This window comes from Rhododendron vialii, chromosome 5a, assembly GCF_030253575.1.
Source record: "Rhododendron vialii isolate Sample 1 chromosome 5a, ASM3025357v1".
In the NCBI taxonomy this organism is placed as follows: Eukaryota; Viridiplantae; Streptophyta; class Magnoliopsida; order Ericales; family Ericaceae; genus Rhododendron; species Rhododendron vialii.
In genome coordinates this window covers 35,402,901-35,426,876 of record NC_080561.1, presented here as the reverse complement: position 1 = coordinate 35,426,876, position 23,976 = coordinate 35,402,901, and the positions used below count along the sequence as shown (strand labels likewise).

Sequence of the window (23,976 nt, the reverse complement as noted above, 5' to 3'; positions counted from 1 at the left end):
TGGACTATACCGAATTCAGCTCCTTTGTGTACGTTCATGATTAATAATTGTTGGTAACTTATGCAGTACTACCGGCCTTGAATAAAGGCAAGCAAGATTTCACCCTGGACCCCCGAAAACTTGCTAAAAATTCGCTTCGGACCTTCAAAATATTAGGACCGATCCCTTCTCCGACGGTGGTGGTAGAAGAGGAGAGAAAATGAAAGCTAACAAGAACGGTTGATAGTTGGTTCAGGTGGGTGGGTGAGGGAAAGGTGAGAGAAAGCTACAAGTTAGCTGTAGCTAGAACAACTTATCTTGAAGTAAAATTTATGTACCAAAATTGTGAGTGACGGATCTTGCCTCCCTTACTTGATTACTACTACTATTTTCTTTGTTTGTTTGGATACAAACAAAAGTTTCTTCTTTGTTTGTGGGCTTTTGTTTGATTCACTGGCCTTGAAGCATATATGGGAAGCTACCTAAAGTAAACTGAGAGACTTTTGGCTTTGGAGTGTCATTGGTTAAAAGTAGAGTGTCAAAATCACATCCCTTTTTTTATCAGTAAAAGTAACGTTACTATTAGGGAATTGGGGAAATGGGGAATCCAACCAAGGGTTGGAAAATACAAATGGGACAAAACCTAAATACATCTAAAGACAAAGCCCATAACACCTGATGGCCCAAAATGCACAGATAATACAAATAAAACCCGAAAACCTAATGGCCAAAATCCCAAATATTACAATTAAGCACACAAAAAATCCTAACCCACCAAAGTAGGCTAGGCCCAACTCAAGAAACCCAAAACACATATCTTGCACAGATTTTTATGGGGGGCCTATTTTGGGTTTTACAAAGATGGTGCGAATCGTTTTTTTTTAAATAATTTTTCAAAGGTTCTCGTAAAAAATTAGCTCAATCTAATATCGATAAATGTTGTTTTTTTCAAAATTCATAGGGCGAAACTATTTGTTTTTAAAAAAATCTGTGTATGAAGCTCTCTGTTGTGGATAGCAGGATTCGAGACAAGTGTGCTGCGCATTCGTGCACGTTATGTGCGCTCATTATGGAGCCAGTTATTTGATGAGAACCGTTTATTTTGAATTGATCAGATTAGTGTTATGTGCGCTCATTATGGAGCCCATTCCGGATTCCGTTATTTGATCGGAACAGTTTATTTTGAATCGATCGGATTAGTGTAGAAAACTTTTGGATTGCTTGACCAGTTAGTTCCGAAATCCAGATAGAGTCACGATTAAATATGCGGCGAGACACGAGGTAGGATCTAAACCTAATAGTACTGTATGTCACTTTTGAATTGCTCGACTTATCAGAGATAAATCCAGATAGAGTCGCAATAAAATCTATAGTGATCCTAAAAGAGACTCTCATCGGATCTAAAGTTAACGACTCGGCAAATCCTCTAGTGGAACCAAGGTTTAGAATGTTTGACTTTCATTTGACTCGACCATGCGACCTCATGAAGGAAAAACCCTCGTTTGCTTTCTCGTGTCCACTTGGCCAAACCCTTTGGTGTTTCTTCGGAATCTTCCCAGAAGTTGTTCTATTATGTTAATATATATAATGTGTGTGACTACATACTAGGGGTGACAAATTGAACTCAAACCCATTAACAAATTCAAACTCATCAACTAAAAAATAGACCCAACCCAACCCATTTATAAGTTGGGTTAGAATGGATCTCAACCCATCTAACCCATCTATTAATGAGTCTCAATTGGGTCAACTTAAATGACCCACCAAGACATTCGTGTAACCCACTAACCAAAACAGTGGAACTAATCCGTACGGACGTGGCAACTGCCCGTCGGCATGTGTCCACGCGCGTGGCATATTGACCCATAGCAATTAAATACTCCCAGTACTACTATCTCCAAAATTAGGAGTCATACATTAATTTTTCGAAAAGATTAAAAAACAGCCGCCCATATCCCGGAATAGCCCCTGAAATTAACCTGAACAACTTTCTCTTTTAGTATTTTTTTGACTTTATTCAAATTTTTTTTGCGATTGTTCATTTTGTATATATATATATTTTTTTGACTATTTTATTCGTCTGGACGAGATGAATCGAAAAAGAAAATATATATATTTTTACTTTTACCTAAATATTTTGGGAAATAACCACTTTAAGTAAAAAAAAATCGATTTTTTTTTCCCTTTCAGCGGCGTCGCTCTCCCACCGTAGCACTCAATCTCCTGTCCGTCTCGGCAATCAATGATACAAATTTTGAAAAATCTCTTCCAGCCCTAGAAGAGTCTTTTAAAATCCGGAGATTAAAAACAATGGAGAGAGCGGTGAAACAAAGTGGCAGTAGACTTTTTGTTTAATTTGATCATTCTAGTATACATGGATAATATGGTAATTTTTTTACATGGGTATTTTAGTCATTTAAATGTATAGGGGTAATATGGTCATTTCAGTGTATATGGGTATTTTAGTCATTTTAAAATTTTAGTATATAGTAGTATGTAATTGGGTTAATGGGCAGGTCGAGTTTGATTTTAAATAAATGGGTCGGGATGGTATGGGTAATTGAACTCATAATTAATGGGTCTAAATGCGTCAATGACCTATTGAAGACCCAACCCACTTACAACTTGTCTATTTTGGCCCAAACCCGTCCATTTGACACCCCTATTATTAAGGGTGTTCACGGGTCGGATGGGTCGGGTTCGACACTGAACCCGACCCGTCGGGCATCGATATATATATACACACACACACACACTTGGGGGGCCCTGAACCCGTACGAGTGGGAATAACCACCTTCGTGCCCGATTTTTTTTGGTTAGGTCGGGCCGGGATCCGACCAAAATCAAAGTAATCTATATGAATTGGGCGTCTTTTGGTCGGGTTGGGTAAGAAAAACAACACACCGAGCCCCGAATCGAAAATTTTTTTTCTTCAAAAAATGGACCCGTACCCGACTGAAACCCTTCGAGTCGGGTCCATCGGGCCACGGGTTTTTTCGCACATCCCTACCTAATATACACATATGATTATCTGAAATTCGGATGGATCGAATTAGTGGCAGACACTTTTGAACTGCTAGACTTCTTAGACTTTAAAATTCAATAGGGTCGCAATAAATTCGGATGTTGATCCTAACAGGGTCACGGTAGCATCCCAAATAATGAATAATAAATAGAGATGTGATTTTGACATTCTCTTTTTAATTTTTTATTCATGTGAAAGTACCAATTTGCCTTGTCTAGAGATGAGCATTTCTTTGGATGTTCCTCAATTTTCTTAAAGCAAAATAATACGTATCACTTGTTATCGTTATTGGAGAAGAAAAAAATACCTGGAAAACTATCCACCGGGGTCTACCAAATAAATGGACAATATCAGCAAATTAGGACTCAGGGCAGGGCCCACACAGTGTTTAAGTCAAGAGGAGAAATGTGAATACACGAAGCCATTAAAACACAATAAAACCTAGTGCACCCCATTGACCCAACGAGGTTGTCTCCACGGGCTAGAGGGTTTGCTGGGCCATGGAGGAGCGAGTTCGATTCTAGGTATAGGCCAAGTCCATGTGGGTAATCTCATGGACGTGTTCAGTGGTCCCCCTCCTAATTGCTTCTCATTGCTTTTCGTGGGTGTTGGTTCCTTGCGGCTGATCCCTGGTGGATTAGTCTCCTTCCGTTTGGACGTGGAGATATAAAAAACAGATAAATTGCACCCCATTTGATGACAGATATTACATCTTTCAGCAACACCCAATCTGTATTGAATAGTATGTTCTACTGCACATGATCCAGAGGAAAATGGAACACAAAACTAGATTTTAATGGCGAATTTTTTTTTTAGTCATTTAATGGCTATTCAATAACTCCACATAACACTTTCATATCCAGATTATCAGCAGCTGCATCAGAAATTTTTTGGAAACTCATCACAAAGATTTCGAAAATGTAGTCGGAACATAATGAATTGTGAAACAAATTTCTGAATTTGTGAACATTATTCGTATTCCTTATAGGTATGGAAACAACACGATTTCAAAGGGTAAGATCTAATTTTCTTAGCAACAAAAACATATAGTAGTCCCCATTAAAACTTGAAACGAGTCCCTATTTTCTTTACAACTATATCATTCAACTTTCCATTGTGGTCATACAATTGACAGAGAAACTTCCAATAAACCAAACCCTTGAATCATCAAAAGAAAAATCACTACCCCGCTGCTGCTGCACCAGTTTCTGATGCGTGATTCTACAAGCATAATGAGCTCTAAGGTCTAAACTATTGTCTCAGCCTGCAAAAAATCAGCAAAAAGGTACACCGGTTAGACATCTAAAGTAAGTGACATTGAACAACATCGGTAAAAGAACACAGTGTAGTTGCCTGCGTTCAGAAAAATTTTGGAAACACATCACAAAAATTTCGAAAATGTAGCCGGAACATAATGAATTGTCAAACAAATTTCTGAATTTGTGAACATTATTGGTATTCCTTATAGGTATCGAAACAACACGATTTCAACATGTTGCATGTCAGTTTGATATGTTTCGGTGCAATCCAGTATGAGTCTGTGGAAACATAGAAATATCGAGATTCCACTAAAGCATTGTCTCGGTCACTGAGCAAATAGAAACACACTAGGCTGTTTTGATGGATATGAAATGAGATTTTGTTCCCTGCTATCAATATCCACCAAAGACTAAGAGAGAGTCCCATTATTGAAGAACTCAGAAGATGGCCTATCATTACCAACCTCATAATTCACGGCACTCAGTGATCTCGAAAGAAGATCAAGAAGTTCAGAGTGCAGACAACAAAATGGCTCCAGACGTTTTTTTGGCTGCGAAAATGGCACATTATCGGGGCACCATTTTTCTCATTTTTGGCCATTTCTTGGCAACGGCTTAAGCCATTTTGCCACCACTGGACTGCTCTGATCATCAAGGAAGTTCAAAGTGCAGACAATGAAATCTTATTTATTTATCTTACTTTAGTTGGTCATACAATGAACTGCAGTTGATCAGAATAAATCAGTTACTTTTTTGTCTTGATTATTCAGCTAATTTGCACAATAATATCAACTGTTTGTCTGTGGGTAGGCCAAACAACCCTCAATGCGACTCCAATATCCACTCATGAATAAAAGAACACATAAATTGCAGTGAGAGATTTCATTATATCTCAGGCAAATGAATAGCCCTAAACTGAGAAATAATCATGCTTTGGCATGGACTCCCTTTCAGAGACTTCCTTATATTGTACATTGTCTTTGGCAGTCTCCGTAGCCTCAAGGCCCTCAACTTAAGCATTACAAATTCTATCCAAAATTGGTATCCCAAAAAGGGATTCAAAGGCCTGCTCCTCAACTCAATGAGCCTTCTTTAAATAATACATATATTTTCGAAACCCTATTCTTGCTCAAGTTCTATTTCTTATAGGTATGGTTGATGTGTTCTCCAACAGTATAACACGATTAAAAATCAACACAATGTTTGCTTGGGGGCGGGTATGATCATCTACAACTCAAATGTTTATCAAACGAACGCGGACTCTAATTTGATATCTCTAGGACTAACTGTTCATGCATATCCTAAATCCCTGTGCATTAGGAATTTCACTACCAACTGCTAAAGTCTGATGCTTAACGCATCATTTTGGTATGGATCAATGACATTCAGCCAACTAATATTAGGTGGGCCTAATCACTAAGGGTTTTCCTCAGCCTATGCGCGGCTCAAGCGAGCCTTACTAGGTGCTTTGGGTTGGGAGCTCGCCCAGGGTACCACCACCAAGGAGCACAATGTTTACCTCTCCAAAAAGTATCACGAATAAAATATAAGAGCTATCAAAACAATCCATCCTGAAGAATTGAATGCAGGTCAGCACTATTGGCAACTATGACTTAGAATGTGCATAGCTAGAAACAATAGAAATATAGGAAAAGGTTCGTATATCAATTGAATCGAATGATTTTGTTGAGCAATCATGTTATGTGCTTTGAAGGAAGATAAAAGATCCACCTAAATCAAGCTGTGAAACCAGAGGGTGATTCAGACAATGGCAATGGAACATAATAAGACTCACATGCATATCTCACATGCTACTATGCAAGCAAATATGGGAACATGTGCAATCACTAAAAGAAGCCAAAGTATTTGTTAAAAAGGTAGCCATAGACACGTAATAAACCCACAAGTCACCAGTTATACAGTTGACAGATAATTCTAGATACAATGTCTCACGTAATGCCACATATCAACCACATACAACACACCCAGACATTGTACCAACAAGAATCATTGATCAGCAAAGGGCATATTACATGTAAGTTCACGTGGCAGTAGCTAAGAACTACGAGAAAATTGCAATGCCTAATAGTTAGCTTCACAATCACTTCACCATTATGGAAAACACACCTTGACAAGATCTTACCATAGTTTTCGCGTGCCCCTCAAATGAAGAAAACTAGAAAAGTTCACAAAACTACAAGCGCAGGCATGAATGCTGTTTTATCCACCCAAATTTCTTATCTTTTTAGTTTGCTAACTGGGTTCAGAAGAAATCTTAGAACAAAATGCAGGACAGATGAAAAGAGGTAGGGTGGGGTGCATTGCTACTAGATTGTCATCCTAAATTCCTAATTAACTTGCAAAACATACTACTCGACTACATGGTCAAAATTGAAAAAATGTACCGGTTGATAGAATACTTTTGTAGCTTACATTCTTACTAATGTTCTAACTTCACAGAGGAATTCCTATTTCAACAGGTAAAGGCCACCTTATTAACCCACCTCTTCAATGGATTATTCTTTTCGCTGCTGCTGCTTCTTCCTCCTCCTGTCCGTCCTGCTTCTTTTCATCACTTTCACCTCCTTCCACAGGAACAAGGCTTTCCACACACATCATTGCCTCAAAATACTCCCATAAAAGACCAAGGGTACCGATATCCTCCCTGACTTGATGTTCAATATCATACCACACAAACTTTTCGCAGTCTTGCAGCAATAGAACTTTGCCACCGTCCTTCGAATAAGTCAAGGGAACCGCCATTTCAAAAGACAAAGGACAATCATGGGGAATGGAGAACATTCGAGTCCATGATTCTTTCATGCCATAATCCTTCATCACCCATGCCTCAATACGGAGTCCAACATAATTGTCAAATATACACAGACACCCTCCCAATTCCCCCGGAATCCAGGTATTTTTACACTCGGGCCCCGGCAGCAATCGATGCTCCTCAGCCGCCATATCAAAAGCAACAATCGAATGCTCTGGACCAAGCATCCAGTGTAAAGAACCACATACAAACACGTTCAGCCTTCCATAACCCCACTGAATATAATGTTGGCGAGGAATATCCCCAACCCTTCGCCAGGAATCCAACTTCATACTGTAAACCCTTACTTCCGAATCATATTTACTAAAATCACAACTAGTAATCTTCACTACCTTATAATCATCAGCGACCGAATCATACCCGATGGCGAACAATATCTCCGGTTCACCAACATAACCCTGAGGGTATTCAATCGGTGCAACGGGCAATTTTCGATATTTTCGGGTCGCAGGGTTCCAAATAACCGCATTTTCATTGCCAATACCCAAGCACACCAGACCATCACAGCAACCTAAAAAATAAGTTTTGTCGACCGAATACTTGAAAGGCCAATCAAGTTCAGTGACAGCATCGTTGAGCGAGTCAAACGGGAGGGAGTAGATATCATCGTACCAAAGCATGACACTGAGATTGTTCTTGGATTCGAATGACCGATTGATGTGCGATCTGATGAAATGGCGGTCGTCGATGAGGTCACGCCAAGGCTTAGAAACGCACCTGAAGCGGAGAAGTGGTTTCACCGGCAACCTCGAGAGAATGTTGGATATCAAGCCCGTGGGAATGTACGCCATTTCTCTCTCTCTCTCTCTCTCTCTCTGATCAAGAACTTGGGGTTTCTTTTGTTGATCTGATCTTGATCAGACAGCAAGATCAAACGCTTTTGTACATGTCAGGCTCAGCTATTCGATGCTCGTGCTAAACTTCATGGAGACTCCACTCCCTAAACTTTCACCCAAATCACAAGTAGACCCCTGACCTTTGAGAAATGTCGAATAAACACCTGTAATCTTGAGAAAATCATCAATTAAACCTCTCCCATTACACTCCGTCTGAAAACAAACGGGATGGGTGACGTGGCCTCCACGTGGACGCATATGTACGGTACACTAGGGTTTATCCTTCTCTCTTTTCAAAGGTCAGGGGTTAGTTTGAAAATGTCATTTCCATCTTTCATTACAACAACAAACTACTCTATTCCCAAATCATCGTCTAGTTCAGACTTGTTGAATTCTTTCACTCTTGTGAGACCCATCGGTAAAAATTCCAAGTTAGCCTTCTTCTCATTTCCGATCAAAAACTCAGAATCAAATTCACCAAATTCGAATTCAGAATTAAACTCGCCCAACTCAAAACTAAATTGAACTCGTTAATTTTAAAAAAAATGTTCTGCAAGCAAAAAGAAAAATCATAATTGAAAATATCATGTCCTTTAAGGGATCCTAAGGGTGACAATCCCAAAACCAATGACCACCAATGGGAGGAATAGACCCTTACCACGAGACTCTCGTCTATCCTAATCACGGATGACAGATTCGGAGATACCATGAAGCTTTTCTAGGTGAAAGTTCAAAGAGTTATCACTTACCCGGTATATTGCCAACATAGAAATGACTGTCCCTTTCTTTTGTTGATTAATAGTTGATTAGTTGTGTATACCATATATTACATTAGCTTTTGTATTTAAAGGTTTTTGGGGGTTTCAAATCCACATATCCTTATTGATACTTGCATAGATTTGGTAGTCAGAGTTATATAGGAAATTGGTTAATGACAGTATATTAGAATTTAGATTATCCTTGATCATACTCAAGTGGCTAGGGCCTACTTTGAAAGGTTGGAGTCTACACATATGAAGTATGACTGCATGAGTACATAGAGATGGGTGTCACATCCGTGTCGTGTCCATTTAGGATATAGGATATGAATACTCCTTTGATACCCACTGGCACATATTTGATTCTCATTGAACGAATCAATTATTTTAACATTAATTTTCTTTGTCCTTGAAATATCGGATACCTTTTGGAAACTCTTCTGTCACTTATCTGCACTTCCATGAAATAGAGAATATGGCATTATAACGAGCATCAAAGTAGAACAAGTAGTAGTTTTCCAATACTTTACGTAGTCTTAGTTGTTGAGCTAACGACAACATAAAATAAGAGAGGATTAAAGGGATTACCTTGTCTCAATCCTCTATGCATTGGGAACTCTTTAGTTGTTGAGCCATTGACAAGAATGGATAGAGTTGCAGTTGACATGCATTCCTTGATCCACGAAATCCATGAAGAGAGTGAAGATGGAGTTCTTAGAATTAGTAAAGCGTGTTGCAAGGACTTTCTATGCTTATGGATTATTGATACTTGCATAGATTTTGTAGTTGCAAATAGATCCTAAGAAGGAGGAATCCATGGTCCCACCGTCATCGGAGATAGTAATGCTCTTCTTCTTTATCATCTTTACGGCTTTGGAATTTCAGATTTATAGGTTGCTTTTTATTTTTAGGGTTTTTATGAGAATCCCTCCATTTCGTAGAGAGAGAGAGAGAGAGAGAGAGAGAGAGACGTATCCATATAAATCGAGTGAGACCATCTTTAATGAATCAAATATTTCTCCAATCAACCATATATCAAGTATTCATCCCATCTACTTTTTGTGGATATGTTTTCATCTTTTCAAATGTGTGAATTATCTTGATTACCCTTTTATGATGATATCCACATTTAATGTTTCCTAATTTAAGGGGACTGTTTGAAATATATGTAGGTGTAGTTATACATTTGTTTCCTATCTTGGTGGGATTTGATTTTTATGATATTTTAGACGTGATTTCAAAATGGGAGAAATGCACAATTCTAGGGAATTAAAAAAAAAATGATGATTGGAGAGGAAAAAGAGAAATATACTTTCGAAAAACAAATAGACTTCCAAAAAGCGAATGTAACTTTCCAGCAATTGTGGTATTTTCACATATTTCATGGTAAATTTGAAGATGATTACCTATTTCAAAATGAATCAAACCAAAACAATCATGATTCATGATTGATTTGTTTGATTTGGTAACCCTACATTTGACAACACAGATCTAAGTTGAAAAATGCAGCATGATCTTTCTGCCCTTTTGAAACTGTTTTAGTTTGGACGTCGAGAAAACTAAAATAAATAGCATTAAAAGGTTAGTTTGGACGTCAGGAAAACTAAAATGAATAGCATTAAAAGGGCGTTTTCTGATAATGTAAAAGTGTGAATAGTTTGCTGTTGTTGCTTGGATTAAGTACTGATAAGCATTTACCCCCCACCCCACACACACACACACACCCCAATTTTGGTTATGTGGCTGCTTGGGCTGATTTCTGCTGTACTGCAGGGTACATTTGGTCCTGCAATACGGCAAGACACTTTTGGTTCTTGATTTTTGATTAATGGAAAGGCTGAAGGATTGCAGAAAATTATTGCACATGGGCATAGTAGCTTTTGGATCATGTGATGTGGAGAATCTAACACCCCACATGCCTAATTTCTAATCTAGGCTTCTTTCTGTTAAAAGAAAAAACCCACGATTGGAATGAATGAAGATGTTGGCCAAGTATTTATGTGGAATGAAATTTGTCTATTTGTATGAATGTGGTGGATTCTGTATGTTGCTTGGTTGAAATAAAAGGATGGTGAAACCATGTTCAGATGAATCTGTAGAATATAAACATGGATTTTTTTTGTTGTTGCTATTTTGGGATTGCCCGAGAAGGTAATGCACCTCTGAACTCATCGCTGAAAGCCAAAGCCAGGAAAAATTAAGCAGATGAACTGCAATGGCACTTGTATATTGCTGTATGACAGGATTAGTTCTGCTTCAAGAGGAACATACTCCAAAACTGTAATTCTATTCAGACTGCTTATTTCAAATTGTATAGGAAGGTAACAATTTAGCCGACTCTGAGTTGATTCAACATACTAGTTATAGTACGTTAGGGAATGCATTGGTATGGATGTATAGGGTATGTAATGGTTGGAAAAGTTTTGGAAACTTCAATTGACAGCAAGTTTTGGAAAGTTTTAAAAAGGTTTTCAGGACTTTTTTTGGCGGTAAATCTAGAAGGTCGTTTGCCAGTGCTTATGGCTATTGCCTAATACATGCTTTTATGCACACTAAACTTTTTTATCGGCACTTATAGTCTATACTCTACACATTCGCTGCATAGAGGCATGCATTCAACATTTCAAAATAACCACTGAATTTCTCTTTCTGAATGTTCGCTGTCAGTTTATTTGGGAAGGTGTGGTTCAAGAAAGCTATTCCTGAACATAATTTCAGGTTGAGCATCTTTGACTTAAGTTGAGATGATGCAAAGCGATAGGAAGGAGTCACTTTGTAATTTAATTTTTCATGGTAGTTTACGCCAACAAGATGTGGTTACGTATAAAATGAATTTTGGCAACAATGTATGCGTAGATGCTGGTCCGTATTAACTGGAAGAAAGACTGCAGCTTGAAGCCAAATATTTAACTGATAGGGGCTTCAAATTTTTTCCTAAATGCTCCTCAAAACCAAGTAACAAGCAAGGCAAAAACAAACCCATGACGACAAAAACCGATATCAAACCTACAGCATTTGCAGCCAGGATTCTCTGTTCGTCGATGAGTGAAGGAGTTTTATAAGCTTGCAATGTCGGAATAGGAGCTAATATTTTGATCTCATTGCTACTCGTAGAGGCAGCCAGGATTCGAGAAATTAAAAATCAACTATTGCAGTTTCTTACGTTTGTAGAACAGATGCCCATTTGTGGAGATCAAAGTTTAGCAAAACTTTTGAAGTGACTTACGGGTAAATGGAGCCCTACATCAGAAATCGCCAGGAGATTATCACCACCCATGTCCCAGAATTTGATAACATGGTTATCACCAGCAGCCAAGAAATGGTTTTTTGTTGTATCAAACTGCACTATATAGTTGGAAGGTGTTTGCAATCCATTGTAGCTTCTCACCAAACCTCGTCCTCTATGAGTCCATTGGATTTGTTCTGAACAAGTTATATGATCCAGCCTTGCAACAGTGGTTTATACATTATTGATGCAGGGCAGAATTATAAATCGAAGAACAAACGTGCAACAAGGACAATCACAAACGAGATAGATATAGAGAAACTCTCTCTAGACACTTTGTCAATCAATAATAATCAAAAACTATCTAGCCCTAAGGCTCACAACTCCTTAAATAGGATGTAAACCCTAACCCTACTAGGAAAAGGAAAAAAAACACCAATTTCGGAAAGTTCCAAAATTATTACATATTCTGAAAATATAAGAAAAAATAAAACGTCTCCAACAAAAATGAATGTTATTGGACTTTCTTATCAAAAGTTATAAGCAAAAAGATTATTTCCTAAAACGGCAAATTTGGTCCTTCGGAACCCTAAACGGCCGAAAAAGGCTAAAAAACACGCGGCACATGGCCAAAGGCGATGTGTCCTGACTGGGGCTTAAGCTTTTGGGCCATGTGGTGTGGCCTGTGGATCAAAATTAGGGTACTGGGCCAGTGGTCTGCTTGGGGCCATTCCGGATCGAATCCAAGTGGGCCCAAAACCAAAGGCCTCGGTCAGTTATCTACGAAATTACCAACTAGTAAGCCTTGGAATGCTTGGACTGCTTTAGGTGGTACTCCTCCTTTATGCGCACCGCATCAATTATAGAGTGGACAAGAACGTGAAACAGAATTGGTTTTCTGCCATTTCCAAAGGGTATGCCAATTCTCCTTTCTTGGCATTGTCATTGTCATTCGGATTTTAATATTATCTGCAAGAAAGGTGAGATCCTAAGTGAAGTAAAAGTGTGCTATGCACATTTATTTTTCTGTTAAAAGAGTCTACATACTTGGCATGTGTATACGAGTTTCCATGACATTCAAGATCGACTTGATGTCTGCGGATAATAACAGATCAACAGGATGTTGGGCAGATTTTTAGATTTCATTATGGATTGAGTCCCTCCATGGAAAGAACAAGAACAACAAGAACGGCTTTATAAGTTAAAACGAACTTCTAGATTTACCCGCCAAAACAAGTTCTAACAACCTTTTTAGAACTTTTCCGAACTTGCTGTCAACTAAAGTTTCCTAAACTTCCCCAAACTATACATATCTCTTCAGCTGCTACTTTCTGTTTCTCATGTTCCTCTTTTGTCTTCTACTTACTTCGATTAAGAGCACATTGTTGTAAGAGGGTTGGTCATCTTTGAAGGAAAAAGAGAGAGACAATATAAGATTCGTGTGTGATCTCATCTATACATTTTTTTCATTCTAATTCGTCAAGTTCCACAAAAATTTCTTGTTTTGGGAGATGGCAGAATGGATCCCATTCTTCCGAATTTATGTGACACAGTGTGAGGTCCTAAATGATAAGTATGTGCTTTCCACGTATAATCTTTGATATTTCAATTAGAAACAGTATTGACTATCATTTGCTCCAAAAGAAAGCAAAAGAGCTATACCGAATCTTTTGATTTATATGTATAGTCGGATGTTTTGTAATAGGTAAATGAGTACTGTAAACATGATCAACAGCATGATCAGGAAAACAGCCATATATATACAAGCGATATTGCTGTTCATCTGCTTAATTTTTCCGGGCTTTTGCTGTTGCTGGTGAGTTTAGAGGTGCATACTAGCAATGTTTTGAGTAAAGAAGTGATAGTCAAAGTCAAGTAGAAGCATGATCCTTCCCTCGGGCAACCCCAAAATAGCAAAAAACAAATCCAATTTTATATTGTACCGATTCTTTTGAACACGGTTTCACCATCCATTTCATTTCAACCGAGCAACATAAAGAATCAACCATATTCATACAGATAGATAAAATTCATTCAACAAAAATACGTAGCCAACATCTTTGTTTGTTCCAATTGTGGGTTTTTTTTTTCTTTAACAGAAAGAAGCCTAGATTAGAAACTGGGAATGTGATATGAGGGTGTTAGATTTTCCATTTCACATGATCCAAAAGCTATTATGCCCATAAGCAATAATTTTCTGCAATCTTTCAAGTTTCAGCCTTTCCCTTAATCAAAAATCAAGAACCAAACGTGTCCAGCCTATTGCAGGACCAAAAATCAGCCCAAGCAGCTACATAACCGAAATGGGAAAAAAGAAAAGAAAAGCAGCAGATCCTCTCATCAGTTTCAAAACTGGGACTCAATTCTTTAAAGGCCTAACTTTCCAGTCGCAATCAATCAACACTATGGTCAAGCTTTAGATTTGGGTTACACTAATCATAAATAACTAATCTGGTGAAGGGTATATTTGGTGTTGTGGCATCCAAACTCTGGAGCTAAAAGCGTAAAAGTTGCTATATTTGGTGTTGTGGCATCCAAATTCTTAGTCAATGCCTATCAGTGCTTAATCCAAGTAACAGCAGCCCCAAACTTTGACACTTTTATACTATCCGAACGCCCTTTTAATGCTAATCTTTTTAGTTTTCCTGACGTCCAAATGAAAACATTCTTTCAAAAGGGAAGAAAAGATAGAGATACTTGAAAGTAAAAGTAGCACAAACAAGCGCATTGAAATGTAGGCATGCTTTACGAGGAAAAGCTACAATACCAATTACAAGAAAAGTATTGATTCGACTGAAATAATCCTTGTGTCTCAGAAAGAATGATGCCTCAAAAACTATCATAATTTCCTTAAAGAATCTGCAGTATTTACCAGAACACTAAAAGGGGGCATACCCCCTTGTGCTAAATAAGAACTGGACAAAAATCTCAAGGCTGAAGATTTTACCTTTGATAATTCTACCAATAATATATAACGGAAGGACTCGTCAATCTCAAAGGATTACTGGTTAGTTACTTGCTAATTCAGAGTTTAACAAGTGCAAACCAGAGGTTTCCCTCTACTCTAAATGACCAAAGTTGCACTATCCATTTCGCGCACAGTCCATGGTCGTGCACAACATCATTCCAACCTTTCACCACATTATATATTCCTTTCGCCATGTTCCACTGCCTTATATCTATCTCGTGTTCCCTTCCATTCTCTGCAATAAGACGCACTGCCATCTTGGGAACACCTTTACCATTTTGCCTAAAGGCCTTCTTTTCCCCACTCAAAAACTCCTTCACTTTGCTTGGATGGACTTTTTGAGAGTAACTCTCAACTCTCGGCACAGTTTTCAATAAATCTTTCTCTCTATCTCTCTCCACTCATTACCACTCCAACTCTCAAAAATAACTTTCTAAAATCTAAACCAAACAAAGTGCTTGTCTTTGAGTTTACCCCACGGGAGAGAGAGGCGTTTGTGGTCAATGCTGACGTCTGTGGCTTCCAGTTCCTTTTGAATTACCAAAGTAGCCTTGGTTCCCCCAAGATTTCGGATTCTTTCCTTGAATTCATCAGGCAGGTCTGGTACGATTTCTGGTAGTAAAACAACATTATCCACGTTCATCTTCTTTTCAACCGACTTATTCACCTTCTTGTTCGCTCTCTTCTTGATCGCCCTCTTCTTTTCTTCTTCCTCATCAAATTCCCAATCACTGCTGCCCCGTGGCCTTTTTCGACCAGTTTTTTCAGTTTTCTCGCCTGCCTTTTCTTCCTCCCGAACGGGGTTGGTGGGTTGCCTTCCCCTCACCACGAATCGAATTTTGGGGGGTGGTTTCTTAGGCACCACAGGTGGTGGCTTGTAGGCTGGGTGCTGTATCTCGATCATAGTGAGGTAATACACATCCGTGTCATCGAAATTTGGGTTCTTGAGCACTTCTTTGATAATCTCCAATCTTTTCACGGTATCAAGTTTAAGTAGATACTCTCTTGATTGCTTCATTACCTCTTCGAATTTAAAGTAATCGTACCCGGATTCCATAACCTCAGAATCGTAAGCACTCAACTCTTCCTCCATTCTTCTTCTTCTCCTTCAACAAAAACAAACACTCTATAGAACAGATTAAAAAAAAACCAGAACAGATCGAGTAACAGAGGATGGTAAAGGGAAGAACCTTTTTTGTTTTATGACAATGAGGAATCTTGGTAAGAGAAATCGGTCAGAGGGTACTTGTGAGTGAGGTTATCGGAAATTAGAAAGTACTTGCAGCCCAAGTTTCCTTAGTTAAAAGAATTTGTGTTTGTTTGAAATACGTCAGCATGTTCATATATATAGGCGAAATGATTGGCTGAAACAGAAAGGGTTCCCTAAACATGAAAGAAGTGGGATTTCAATGGAAAACTTTATTACGGAGTTTTCCATGAATAAACGTTTACGGATCCAAATCACGTGCGTCCAATTCCGGATTTAAAAAAAAACTATTCGCACAAAGAGTTAAACTCTTCCCGAGAATAATTTTTTTAAAATCCGGACCGTCCAATGCTGAAACGGATGGCTGAGATTGTGTAGCTCCGCAAACGACTTATTCACGGCTCTGTAAATAAGCCAATCTCTTCAATGTAATTTTGTTCTAATCAGATTGGGATTTGGAGAATCTCTACTAGTGCTCTGTTTTAAGTAGGGGTGGAGTGATTGAGAAGTGGAGGGGAAGTAGATACAGCCCAACAGTCAGACAACTGAAATTGAGGGGCCTCTTTAGACAAACTTTTTAAGGGGCTTTTTGGCACAATTTTTTAGAGGCGCCGCTATTCGCAGCCCTTTATTTTTTCCCATACCTCGTTAAAATTTTCAATTATACTCGACAGCTAGTTACCGAAATTGAGATATATTTTCAGCATCCAATTACCGAAATATACTATTTTTTTCAACAGCTAATTACCGAAAATATATGTTCAGCAGTTGTTTACCAAAAGTTGAACATATTTTCGACATGTAGTTACCGAAATATAATCTTGTTTTCAACAGCTATTTACCGAAATGTTATGTATGATTTTCAACAATCATTTACCGAAATGTAGTGGGTTATGGAAGAAAATAAAAGGCTGCAAATAGCAGCGCCTTTTTTTAAGTTGTTTCCTTTTAATAAAATTCGGGTTCAATTTTTACAGCATATCTTTTGTCTTAACGAGAGTATAAAAACATTCTTAAAGTGGAATGGATGGAGTAAGATTAGATACCTTTGTATGATCCGAAATAGGTCCGAAAGAAATGCGGGTTACAGATTATCTTAGCAGCGCTGTTAAGATAAATCAGAGGATTAATGGGAATATTGAACAGAGAGTTTTATTAAATGAATACATACACATGTTACTACAAGGGGTTTGCTTTCTAACGGGAGTAGTGGAGAGAACATAGGAGAAAATATAGGAAACGATAGGATGGCAACGGGTATGTATCGGGGGACCCTATTCCATACCCAATCCTCAATTAGAGGGTCTTTCGCCATCCCTGCCCTGATCGTAGATATAAGATAAAAAATCAAACCGCCTCTCGATGCGGATCGGAGTTTCCCCGAATAAACCCATATCCAAACCATAAATATATAAGCAGTCAAGAATGAAATTAAAATCGATACTTCTATTTAAAAACATATAATCTCAATTGATATTCCTAGGATATTAAATAGTCTATAAGTAATTAATAAGATTTGCTAATTAAGGAGGTAATTTTTACTTATATTAATATACACAGGATTTATACTCAATTTATATTCCTATGTGTATTTTATATATATATATATATATATATATATATATATATATATATATATATATATATATATATATATAGAAGACTAGCGCATGCCCGTGCCTGAAGGCACAACTTGAGCACATGCAAATAAATATTGAAGTCGCATCCGATATATGGCTCAAACAATCAGCACAAAAAAAATACTGAACTCATGTGCAATACATAAACTCACAATCCACTGTCCAACAAATTCAAATATGCGAAAAACAATAACTTATCATATCGATTGATATGGTTAACTTGAATCAACAAATAAAGACAAACAATTTGTCAATCTCTAACTTTTGCATACACAAACTCAAACGCATATAAGAGAGACTGTTAAATGGAGATGAAGCACAAAGGGAGTAATAGTTGCACACTTCTAAACAATTCATTCCAACTAATATCTCACAAATATATAAATCCAACTATAATTACTGTTCACATAGCAACCTCAACAATGTTCAAATTTGTATGCATGGCAGCATTGGTACCACAATCGATCCCGAGTTTCCAAATAAAACCAAACTATGGAAAAAGAAAGTCAACTAAAATAAGAATGCAAAAGAAAGCAGAAAAAAAAAAGATTATATAGCAATATGCAAACTATTGCGGGTTTCGGCAAGCCATGTCGTACCAAAAACTCTCTAAAAAAACTACAAATATGTATGCCACAAAGCCCTAGTTTCCGAGGTATAAGGTTCAAGAATAATGATTATGTATTCAGAGGCCTATTCATAGTTTCACCAAAAAAGAAAGGTATTTGTTACATTTCTTTCTTCCATATGCACTTGCATATTTACCGTGACCAAGTTAGTCTCCTTCATTGAGACTCATTGATGTGGATGTCAAAGCTGAGTTCTCCTGTATGAATTCACATGTAAAAGAAATCTTAAGACAGCATAAAAAAAGCATTGGTCAAAGATTACAAAGTAGGAGGAATGTTTTTGAACTACGAAAATAATATCAACACTAATAGAAATTCAGGGACCTATAAACAGCAACTAACAACAATTTTTTGTAGTAATAATTTTTATCATAGACTAAATGATGAAATAATTTTGTCCACAGTCCTAAATGTAGCATGCCAAAGACCAAGATAGATAAACAATATTCCTATTTCTTTCATTTCAAACATGAAATAGGGTGATCGGAAAGAGAATACACCAAGGAAATACACATTGGTACTTATTCTTTATTTTCATGCATCCAAGTTGTGAGTGGGGTATTTAAGTCACTCTTATAGAATTGCACACATCATTCCTTTGCATTTGTACATATATAAGTTGAAGTATCCATGTTTAGATTATGGTCAAGTCCAAATGCATACAAGAAAAAGAAAAAGGCATGCAGTGCTTCCTTATGCTTCAAACAATAGCACTATTGAATGTAAACCGAGACTATCGAGCCAATGAATCAAAAGAAAGATACAAAGAGGTGAGTCCAAATATCTCAAAAGAATTGATGATTAGAACCGCAGGAAACTATGTTGTGAAGCACAATAGAAGCAGGTACTCAAGGTAAGTTTCTTCAAACCCCAACTCATGAAAACGAAAATTCAAAAAGATTAACACCACATGCCATTCCGAAATCAACTTACCCAGAAAGATAAACTTTTTTCAATGAGGGTACCTAATCATACCAGTTAAGTAGATACTACAAACTTCAACTAAAAAAACAAAGAAGTTTCTAACTCAATGTTAATGATGCTGTGATACTTCAGAGGTAGAAAACACAAGTGTGCCTTAAATATTTATCCAATTCCTCCAGCCCATTGAGCAAAGTATGACATGACCTACTGCCCTTCATACTTACTACTTTTGATAATTAGACATTAGCATACTAAAAGTAGACTGCTATGCACTGGTTTATGTAAACTAAAATAAAAGTAGACTGCTACTTTTTTGATAGCTAGTAAATTAATCCGTCTCATCATCTTTTTAGAAATCCCAAATTTGTATTCATGTCTCTGTGCGTGCTACGTAGCAACAAATGATTACAATCAAAACTGAGCTACTTTCAAAGCCAGCTGCGTCGAAACTTCAGAGGTCCTAAAAGGAAAATGAAGTCAAAAAATGGATCACAGTAATGGCCTGTGCCAAATATACTATTTATTTCTCACTTTCCCCTCTTCTTTTTTCGTTTGAAACTTTCAGTTCATTGTATATAACCACGGTCAAATGAAGAGGAAAAGATCTCTGTTTTTTTTTTTTTGTTCTTTTTCTGTGAGGCATATTGCATGTTCATAACTAATGAGTAATGACATACTATTTGTTGAGCCGACAACCATCTAACCTCTTTGTCACAATAAATGAATATATCTCATATAGAACTCTTCAATATTGTAAACCTCATTAAGTAGAGAACTCAAAAAGTATGATTCGATACAAAGTCGGGTCAATAAATACGTAGCTGGAGTTGAGGTAAACATTAAACCAAGACTTAAACAGTCGCCCATACAAATAAAACGTGTGTAGAGGTCCATCCAATGTAACACACAAATGCAGTTAACACAAAAAGGAGAAAACGAATTTACTAATATTGATTACAATAAGAATTGAATTTAAGTTGAAACATAATTTACTGTACCTGGGTTTGCAGCCCCTCAGGTAGAATTTTGGTCCTCACCTCGTTTGAAAGTTTGAGCCTGCAAATCTTTTGAAAAGAGAAAAGTAAAGAGTAGCTCTATTCGATAACTAAAATGCACTGGTCTATTGTATTCAAAATAGCATTAACCTCTAAGCCCCATAAATTATGCACATAGATTTTCCTTTACCTCTACGGCATCGATGCAGCCATTGAATTTATCTGAACATATAACTCAGAAATCACAAACAAAAGAAGTTGATCATATTGCTCTAATTATATAGTAATAGTGGAAATCAGATCTTGCCACTAAAACAGATTTCGGTTCAAACATGAAACAAAATAGCGAAACATACATATGGAAATAAATCAGTTGCGATGTTATTTTACAACTTTTAAGGTAAAAATCAACTTTTAACAAAGAGCCCCCAAAACAAAATCCATAGAATTGATTGCGGGAGAATCATGTGCAATGGGAGACTTAATGAAGGAGCCATTAGTAAAAAGATGGACTTCAGAAAATAATCAAAAAAAGAGGCAAAATCTTTTCCCATAAACCACATTGACAACTTGAAATAGAGTTTACATGGGCAAAGATGAGTTAATGAGCAGCATATTTCATCTGACAACCAATTCCAATATTGAATCATGCAAACAATCACTGGGTTTGTGTGTGTGTGCGCGCGCTCTCCTTGCTGATAATTGCCATGGGCCTTCTGAACATTTCTACTTTGGTAAGGCCATAAGGTCCTAAGAAATTTTTCTTTCTTTCTTTTTTCTTTCCCACGAACAGACATGGAAAAGGGAATCACTTAAAGAGTAAATTCCATTAGAGGTAAGCTTTATATATTAGAATCACGTGGAATTAGAATAGATTTCAGTTAGGGGTAAACTTTTGTAATTGTGCAATAGAGCAAGCATCAGTGTAATTCTCAGTACGTGTGTGTATATATATTTAGATTAGAGATAAGGTTACGATACAAAGATATGCCTCTTCTCTACCCATCTAAGCACTGCTAATCCAAAACCTAACAAAAAGACCTAAATTGCGACGTGAACAATATATGAAATAAACCAAGAACCAATATGGATAGACTAAATCTCAATGTCAGCCAACTTGGAATGATAACTATGAGGGAAAAAGGAATGGTTCTTGCGTACCTCAAATTCATAAGATTTTGGTAAAATTGGTTTAAAGTGAGGGGCCGATTCTGCCGAAGATTCTGGAAAATAACTATACAAAAAAAATGAACGAAAGCAAAATGCTATTGTAGTTGGTACATTTCATCAAACACTTAGAAAGCAATTGAAGTACATGTTCAGAAACGCCAAAAAACATATCCTAAGAACACAGTCGTGGCCATTTTTCACATAGATAGAAGAGAAGTCCAGGAAATCAAATTCGCATTAATGGGTCCATATACCTTTTGAACAATAGCATTAACATTTCTATTGCTAATAAGTTGTGAGAGATGGGAACAATAACGTAAATGATGGGCAGAACAATATTGATACAAAAAATTCAACAAATTGCAAGTAAAACTTTAAAACAACTGCAGAACTTCAAAAATATATGCATATTGGCTAATTTTTTTTGCCTTAAAAGAAATAATAATCAAAACTACTTACCATCCCTAGATAGGTCAACTTCGCCTGTAAACAACTCCATACATCAATCCCCAATCTAACTCTGGGGAGACCAAATTTTGGCTGAAATCAAAGTCCAAATCAAGAAACCATAAGTAATCTGATCGTTGTAGCTAATTTTTTTCTCTTCAAATAAAAAATCTGGATACTTTATATATACAAACAGTGGGTTTACGGTTATGAATTTCAGAGTTCGAGGATTGGGGTTTGGGATTTTCCAAAAAATCCATCACCATCTTTGACGCACGTAGAGAGAGAGAGAGAGAGAGAGAGAGAGAGAGAGAGAGAGAGAGAGAGAGAGAGAGAGAGAGAGAGACCTGGAGAGGTGGTGCGGTGATGGAGAGGACTGGTGCCGCTGATGAAGAGGCGATACGGTGCCTGCTGGTGTTGGGTTGGTGGTGGTGGATTGAAGGGAGATTTTGGCTTACATGAATACATGGTGGTAGATGAGGCAAGGGAAGCGACGGAAGATACAGATAGAGAGAGAGAGCCCTGAGAGCCTCGAACGGTGGTAGTTCCGATGGTGACTCGTCGCGCCGGTCGGTGGTGCTAGAAGAGCGATCGAAGAGAGGGAGATGGAGTCTGAGGGAGAACGGGGAGCATGAGGTATGGGGCTAGGGTTTCCACAATCTACGTTTCAAATTTGGAAAATCGAATCAAAATTTTACCAAAATTTCATTTAGGATAGCCCTCGGATAGATTAGGTATTTATGGCATGCCATTTTGTAGAATGGAGGGTGGAGATTTATGCAGAAAAAGGGGACAAATCTCGAGCGTTGGTTATCTATTGGATTCAAACACAGCTCTATTTTATTATATAGATGTAGTATGTATAACCGGGTTCGGAGCGTGTATGGTATTTGAGGTTGGGAATTACAAAATCATACATACCCGAGCGGCTTTTCTTTAAATCTTAGCATACCCGCTACTATTGGTAAAAAGTTTGGATAAACCCCGCTTCCATATGGGCGGGCGGGGTGGATATCCATTGCATGTGGGGAAATTGCCATCCCCGAAAGGAGTAACTGTCATTAATTTAAAGAAGAAACAATATTTGTACGTGTGTCTTTACTCTTGGGGTGACTTCATGCTAGTATTTTTGGTATTTTTCATTTCGGTATTTTTGTCATCTTTTCCAAATTTTTGATGAATTCATGTATTATTTTTTGAATTAATCATCCGTCTTGACAAAAGGAGTCTAAAATGTAAAAATTTATGGCAAAAAAAATTCACTAAAGACGAAAAAATATCAAACAACTCGTGTTTTTTTTTTTGTCCACACATTACGTTTTTCAACTTCGATCCACATTTTTTCTGATTCTGAATTCATTTGGTTGTGCTTCTCTAACTGTCAAATCTTGTTTTCTTTTCTTCTCTTTTGGAAAGCAAAGATTTCATTTGGACTGGAGCATAAAAAGTAATTTGGTGATAAAATAAAAGAGTTGTAGTTTGCTGCTCCTCCTCCTCCTCCTCCTCCTCTGATTCAGTACTAATTGTAGACCTTGACCATGAACATTGTCAGGGTACTTAGTTCATAAAGCGACCTGAGCTTATCCATAACACCAACAACATATAAACCTACCTTTCAGCAGAGATCGAATGCTAGCTGGGGAGCTGCCCAATTACATTTGAGGCGTACTAGCTCGCTAACATTGCAAAGCCTCTATTTCTGGAGAGTTTGGTTGTTAGGATTATGTTTTCAATTTCTTGATTAGGGTTCTTTTCTCCAACTGTGGTCTGGGTTGATAAGAGGAAGGACGTCGTGGTGGTGGTACAGGAACAGAGGAAAGGAAGGAGATGGGGAATTAAGCAGGGAGGTGGAGAATTTGGGGGAGAGAAAACAGGAATCCATTCGGCAGAGAAAGAGAGGACAAATTCAGTGTAGCTTAGTCTATGCATTTTTTGTGTTGTGGACAGGTGTCATCTTTCTAGCACTAGGACAGGGAACTAGGACAGAGGATCCGCGTCCGCCACGCACGGAGCCAAACTAATGAAAATGCTACTGATAGCTTTTTGGAATTCCGCTAACTCAGAGCCCTCAAGGAATTGC

General features: G+C 37.6%; 3 protein-coding genes across 4 annotated transcripts; all 3 read right to left on the bottom strand.

Annotated features, from left to right (window-relative positions):
* Positions 1-4,009: 4,009 nt before the first annotated feature.
* LOC131325731 (F-box protein CPR1-like) lies at positions 4,010-7,960 on the bottom strand. Of its 2 annotated transcripts, XM_058358145.1 has the most exons (3): positions 6,835-7,960; positions 6,768-6,790; positions 4,010-4,268 (listed from the first exon to the last, which is right to left on the bottom strand). In XM_058358145.1, the coding sequence occupies exons 1-3, from the start codon at positions 7,885-7,887 to the stop codon at positions 4,256-4,258; spliced, it is 1,089 nt and encodes a 362-aa protein (XP_058214128.1). In that variant the 5' UTR covers positions 7,888-7,960; the 3' UTR covers positions 4,010-4,255. The 2 variants fall into 2 exon arrangements, with proteins under 2 accessions (XP_058214128.1, XP_058214127.1); XM_058358144.1 differs by having other exon boundaries at positions 4,127-4,268; positions 6,768-7,960.
* A 6,728-nt stretch (positions 7,961-14,688) lies between these two features.
* LOC131325730 (B3 domain-containing protein At3g25182-like) lies at positions 14,689-15,988 on the bottom strand. The gene is made up of 2 exons (XM_058358143.1): positions 15,331-15,988; positions 14,689-15,187 (listed from the first exon to the last, which is right to left on the bottom strand). The coding sequence occupies exons 1-2, from the start codon at positions 15,975-15,977 to the stop codon at positions 14,941-14,943; spliced, it is 894 nt and encodes a 297-aa protein (XP_058214126.1). The 5' UTR covers positions 15,978-15,988; the 3' UTR covers positions 14,689-14,940.
* A 2,022-nt stretch (positions 15,989-18,010) lies between these two features.
* LOC131327862 (uncharacterized) lies at positions 18,011-22,936 on the bottom strand. Its single transcript, XM_058360989.1, has 5 exons — positions 22,818-22,936; positions 22,244-22,508; positions 21,909-21,989; positions 20,283-20,348; positions 18,011-18,557 (listed from the first exon to the last, which is right to left on the bottom strand). The coding sequence occupies exons 1-5, from the start codon at positions 22,934-22,936 to the stop codon at positions 18,507-18,509; spliced, it is 582 nt and encodes a 193-aa protein (XP_058216972.1). The 3' UTR covers positions 18,011-18,506.
* Between the last annotated feature and the right edge of the window lie 1,040 nt (positions 22,937-23,976).